The sequence below is a fragment of the Macrobrachium nipponense genome, chromosome 14, assembly GCF_015104395.2.
Source record: "Macrobrachium nipponense isolate FS-2020 chromosome 14, ASM1510439v2, whole genome shotgun sequence".
Lineage (NCBI taxonomy): Eukaryota > Metazoa > Arthropoda > Malacostraca > Decapoda > Palaemonidae > Macrobrachium > Macrobrachium nipponense.
In genome coordinates, this window is record NC_087207.1 from 19,577,784 (window position 1) to 19,583,948 (window position 6,165).

The 6,165-nt window shown below is 35.6% G+C and overlaps 1 protein-coding gene across 1 annotated transcript in view; it reads right to left on the reverse strand.

Annotated features, from left to right (window-relative positions):
* Window positions 1-5,259, reverse strand: part of LOC135226071 (mucin-2-like) — a 5,967-nt gene extending 708 nt beyond the window's left edge. Inside the window, exons 1-4 of the mRNA XM_064265537.1 lie at window positions 5,182-5,259; window positions 4,179-4,288; window positions 3,418-3,492; window positions 2,365-2,581 (exon numbers count right to left, since the gene is read on the reverse strand). Of these exons, the coding sequence (XP_064121607.1) occupies window positions 2,365-2,581; window positions 3,418-3,492; window positions 4,179-4,286 (400 nt within the window). The 5' untranslated portion in view covers window positions 4,287-4,288; window positions 5,182-5,259. The remainder of the gene's footprint in view (window positions 1-2,364; window positions 2,582-3,417; window positions 3,493-4,178; window positions 4,289-5,181) is intronic.
* Between the last annotated feature and the right edge of the window lie 906 nt (window positions 5,260-6,165).

The following is a 6,165-nucleotide window of genomic DNA, read 5'->3' on the forward strand; positions in this document are numbered from 1 at the left end:
TAACGATCTTATTTGTTAGTACCAGTAAGGAATTTTGCCTGTGACTTCAGAAATCAAGGGAATTTTACTTGTGATTTTATCAATTAAGGGTCTTATTTGTTAGTACCAGTAAAGAATTTTGCCTGTGATTTCAGGAATCAAGAGATTTTACTTATGATTTTATTAATTAATGGTCTTATTTGTCAGTACCAGTAAGGAATTTTGGCTGTGATTTCAGAAATCAAGTGAATTTTACTTGTGATTTTATTAATTAAGGGTCTTATTTGTTAGTACCAGTAAGGAATTTTGCTTGTGATTTCAGGAATCAAGAGATTTTACTTATGATTTTATTAATTAAGGGTCTTATTTGTCAGTACCAGCAAGGAATTTTGCCTGTGATTTCATAAATCAAGTGAATTTTACTTGTGATTATTGTTTTAATTAAGGGTCTTATAAGTGTAAAGAACAGCAATGAATTTTGCCTGTGATTTCAGTAAGGGTCTTATCAGGCAAAGGACAGACGAGTACCGGCTAGAAATTTTGTCTGTAATTTTAGAAATCGAGTGTATTCTACCAGTGATTTTTATCATTTATTTTTGTCATTCTCTCGTAATTGTGAAGAATAGGTATGTACCATCAGTGAATTTGGCCTGTATTTTCATGTATTAAGCGCATCAGTTACTTATGTTACTGAAAAATTATTGTGCCCAGTGACACCAAATTTTCTTACCCTTTTAGTGACGATTTTTATGTTTTTGTTCTGCACTTGGTCTGTGGGGTATTCATGAAGGAAATAACTAACTCTTTTTACCTGCAATGTCATGAATCGATCTCTCATAAGTGAAGATATTATTTAGCCTCAAGACACTAAACTCTCTGACCTATATCCTGACTAATTTTACGTTTTTGTTTTACACTGCTCTATTGGGCATTGATATAATAGCATCAATAACTCTATCTTGTCCTATTTACACCCTTTTTTGTGAATCCTGATGCCGTATCCTTGATCCATTTGAAGGAATACCGTCAGATTTTGCACTCCTAAAGGACCTGACTGTCAAGGTGGCAAATATTCACATCAGACATCAAACCTTCAACTCTCTACGCAGACTTAAGTCATACTTCAACTATAACTGAGGCTTCTTCTCTGAATCTCCTATCATATATCTTATCATATTATCCATTTTCCCTGACACTATTGCTTCTTCTTCTTCTACTTCTGAATCTTTAGCCTTGTATTTCATCCCTTAAATCTCCCTTATTATTTATTTCATTTTCCTAACCTTATCCATCTTATACCAACTTCTTCCTAGTAACGTCGGCTATTTGAGATATCACCTTACCTCGTCCCGTTTTCTGTATCACTTATCTTCATTGATGCATTCTTCTGTTTAATGTTGCTATCTAGATTACTTTTCTATAGCTTTACGTTCTCTCTCTCTCTCTCTCTCTCTCTCTCTCTCTCTCTCTCTCTCTCTCTCTCTCTCTCTGTGTGTGAAGTTTCAATTTAGCTCAACTTTCACCTTCTGAATCTTCGTCATCTTAATGTACAAGTAATGATTTCCCATTGAACCCAGTACTTTTTCCTCTACCCTCTATGCAAGTTCGCCTTTATTCCCTTTCTAATCTGCTTTCTCCTGCTTTCCCTACTGCCTTGAAAAGCCTTGTCCCTTTCATTAGTGTTTGCTGTATACCTTCTAATGATCCCTGCTTTCTCTTGGTAGTCTTGCATTTTTTAGGTTACGTCTCCTCTCCCTAAAATCTTTTTCCTTTCCCCCATCTCTCTGAGTTTCGTTTGATGTTTACATTTTTCCTAATTCCTCATTCATTCCCCTCCCTTTCCCTCTTCATTCATCATTCAAATACATCTAGGGAGGTAGGGCTCGAAATAGATTCAAGAATATCAGCATTTATTTCAAAAGAAAAATGTAAAGTTGCATAGATTTTACAGAAGGTAGCTTAGCTAGGCCTATATAGTAAAAGTGTGACTTCTTATTATCCTCTGCAATAGTTTACCTAGAACTACCTGTCCTCTAAGAGAGTTTACCTAGGCTTACGGGCTTATAACCTCTACATTCTTTTCATGTCTAGTGTCTCCTGGTCCTACATTTTAGATAAACTCCTCCCTCTGTCAGAACTACGCCTGTCTTAGGTCTCACTTGACCCACAAAAAACTGTAAATTCTAACTTTTTAAAGTGCCACTTCTAAACTTAGAATCCTTCTTTTTGTACAAAAATTACAAACTTCTTTATTTTACAACATCCTTCTTTATTGCTATCTATTAAGTGTTTCCTTGGTGTGTTGTAATCCATTCCTTACTAATTATCTCATCAAGGGCACTCACACACACACACACACACACACACACACACACAAACTCTCACCTGCTCCATATCCGACAGTAGGGTAGCCGTGACTTCCTTGTACAACTGTGACCATGACCTTCTCAGTGACTGTGGTTGTCACTGTATTGACCACAGTCTCTGTGACTGGTTTGGGTGTGACCGTCTGGGTAGCTGTAGCCGTCGAGGTCACTGTTGCCGGTGCTGCTGTTTTGGTTTCAGTGGCCGTTTTGGTGACTGTAGCGCTCAGAGTTTCAGTCTGTGAATGGTGAAGTTCTATTACTAAGCACATCAAGGCTTTGGTTATTTCTAAGAATATTCGTTTGCTGTTTCATGTTTTCTTACATTTTCTGGGTAGGGAGAACCCAGCACTTCTTCCTGCCTTTTACCATCTCTTGTTTTCTCCTAGCCTGGGCTAGATAGAGAGGCATGTGGGTGAAAGTGTTATTGGCCTATATCACTTGCAAAAAGATTAACTCAGCTCTGATACCTAAGTATTGCCTTGAGTTTTGTTGCTTTTTTCAATTTACTCCCCATCAAAGCAGTTATATTTGCCTTTGGTTTCTATTTTTTTTTTTTTTTTTATTTGGAAGTTTCCTAGATGAATTTTACACCAAAAAGCTACATTATGATTTTTACAGAAGTTGTACCAATAGTGGGCCCCTCGCGGTAGGCGTAAGTGACTAGATTTGGGAAAAGTAGGGCTATAATTTTTCATGTGCAACAGTCCCCCCTCATCCACCCCCATTACATCCACAAGTAACTAAACTTTGGGAAAAGTAAGAAAATAGTTAAGAAGTCGAGACTATGTGCACCATTACCGTAGATTTTAGCAGCAAAATTTAATCAATATTCCTGCGAAGAAAGTCTTATTAGACATTATGTTTTTGTAGTATGATATTTCACTGGGATCTCAACAACTTACATTAATAGTCAATAAAAACGTCACCTCTCAAAGATCTGAACTCTGGCAGAGGTATGCACTCACTCAGTACTTTTGATAACTCTTTATGTGACTTTTAAATATTTGTTAGCAAACTATGATGTCCCAAACGTAGCGATGCAAAATCAAGTAATTTTTTTTATCTACTTCACCTTGGTCACCGTTTCGACAAGGGTGACAGTAGAATGAATGTATTTCACGCCTCCATTGCACCCATGACCTCCTCCCTGGAAGCATTAGAGTTTTGTTAGGGCGAGAAAATTTTGGATAAAAATTCATTGAATAAGACTAAGAGGTTGGTTAAACATATCTCATACATGTCACAAACATTGAATACAAATCAAAAACATGTAGAAAACAAGTCAATGATACATTGCATGCAAGTCAATGACTTGTTGAATACAAGTTAATGATATGTTGAATACAAATCAGTGACATGCTGAATGCAAGTCAATGACACATAGCATACAAGTCAATGACATGTTGCTTACAAGTCTGTGACATGTTGCATACAAGTCAGTGACATGTTGAATATAAGTCGATGACACTAATACAAAGACTTGTTGAATACAAGTCAACGACATGTTGAATATAAGTCGATGACACTAATACAAAGACTTGTTGAATACAAGTCAATGACATGTTGAATATAAGTCAACAAAATGTTGAATACAAGTCAATGACTTTTGAATACAAGCCAATGACACAGTGAATCAAGAAATTAATGGTTACATGAACCTGAGAGGGGAAAAAATAATTTTTGAACGTTGAAAAAGAATTCTCAATATGTTATATATTGTGTATATTATCCATTTAAATCTTCAAGATTTTGTAGATGATAAAAATGAGAGTACTTAGCAGCAGCTTAACGACGAACATAAAAAATATGAGATTAATCAAGAATTTAACTTACATATCCATAGCCACTCTCTTGACCTGCCCCATAATAGGGCGTGACGCCACGTAGGTGTAGAGCTATCAGTAAAGCTGCCGCAATGAAAGTTACTGAGAGGGACTTCATCTCTGGAGGAAGATTTAGAATTAGTTATATTTTCAGAATGTTTTTTTTTTTTTTTTTTTAGATGATTATTTGCACAAAATGTCTTTAGTTCTTTAAGTCTTGACCTGAAAACTCATATGGACAGAGTCATCAGACTTTAATAAACATAAGAGAGCTTTATAGAGGGATCAGCCTGCACAGAGAGAGAGAGAGAGAGAGAGAGAGAGAGAGAGAGAGAGAGAGAGAGAGAGAGAGAATCAAGGTAAAGGAAAAGGTGCTACGTAACTAAATATGAGGGAATAGACAATGAAACCGATACCCCTTAAATTCAGGAGAAGTCAGCAGTAGCAGCAGCAGAAAGCAGCAGCAGAGAGCAGCAATTAATTTGCTCCTAGATTAAACATCTGGATATCAGACGATTCCACAGCTGCACTAGGCTAACTATTCCACATTTTAGATATAGCCAATATAAAACTCCTACCAAACAGATTACTTTTAAACTTAGCACTAGAAAACTCCACAGCTATATTAGGCAAACTCATCCACAACTCCTGGCAAACCTTGTGCAAGGAAATTCCACACCTGCCCTGGGGAAACTAATCCACATTCTAGTTGTAGCCAAATTGAAACTCCTAGGAAACTGAGTAGTAACAAACCTGGTACATAGTAAAAAATTCCACAATTATATGAGACAAACTATTCCCAATTTCAGTTGCAGTTTAAATAAAACTAGAAAAGTTAGAGGTATTAAACCTGGTACTAAAGAACTCTGAGCTGCACAAAACGAACTATAGCATTTCAGTCACAGCCAAAATCAAACTCATGCCAAATTCAACATTTGTTAACCTGACACTGGAAAACAACAGCTTGATCAAAATTTAAAGAAGGATAGGAGAACGTTTTGGAATGCATTTACCTGACCTGTGTCCTGTAGAAGAAACTGCGAGATTTGAAAGTGTGTGGGTTCTTGTCGGTAGGCGCACCTAGACTGTCATTCTTCCTTGGGACCACGTAGTTTTATACTCGAGAAAGGATCAACGGATTCGGGGAATCTGAATCCAAGTGGAAATTGAAACTGATCACCGAGAAATAAAGATCAAGAGATCACGCGTCGATTATTTCATGTCTCTCTCTCTTTCTTATTATCTTTTATATAGATTACTTAAGATTTAGTTTTTCAGTCTTGATAATAGACTGAACTTTATTTGATTTTTATAACAAGAATTTCGGGTGATGTTTGCTGACTGTAAATTAAAAAAATGTTTACAGAAAACATTTTGAAAACCGCAACACTGGAGCGTAAATCCCTCAAGAATTCCCAGGAAATCTGGATAAATCTGCTTTTGGAAAAGAAGCTGTTTCACTACTGAAAAAATTGTAATATATATAAATATATATATATATATATATATATATATATATATATATATATATATATATATATATATATATATATATATACATACATACATAATATATAAATACAGGGTGTCCATGAAGCCCCAGTGCCATTACAAGTATTTATTGCTCAGAATGGTACTGGGACTTTATTGACACCCAGTATATAGATATATATAATATAATATATATATATTTATCTATATATATAAAAGGCAATGTCTGTTTATCTGTATGTTCGTTATGCGCTTCCAGACTATAAATGCTGGGGCTACCAAATTTTTACTATGGACTCCCCTCTCCACTAAGGAAGGTTTTAGTCAAAATCCGAAATTCGAGGCAGTTTCTAAGGGAGCCTTAAACCCTCTTTTATTTTTATCTTTTTATATATATTTTTATTTACACTTTCGGACTTGACAGCAAACTTCGGATTTTTCACAACTTCTTTGACTAGGTATAAATAATGTAATAACACTAAAGATTTTCCAAACTATCTTTGTCG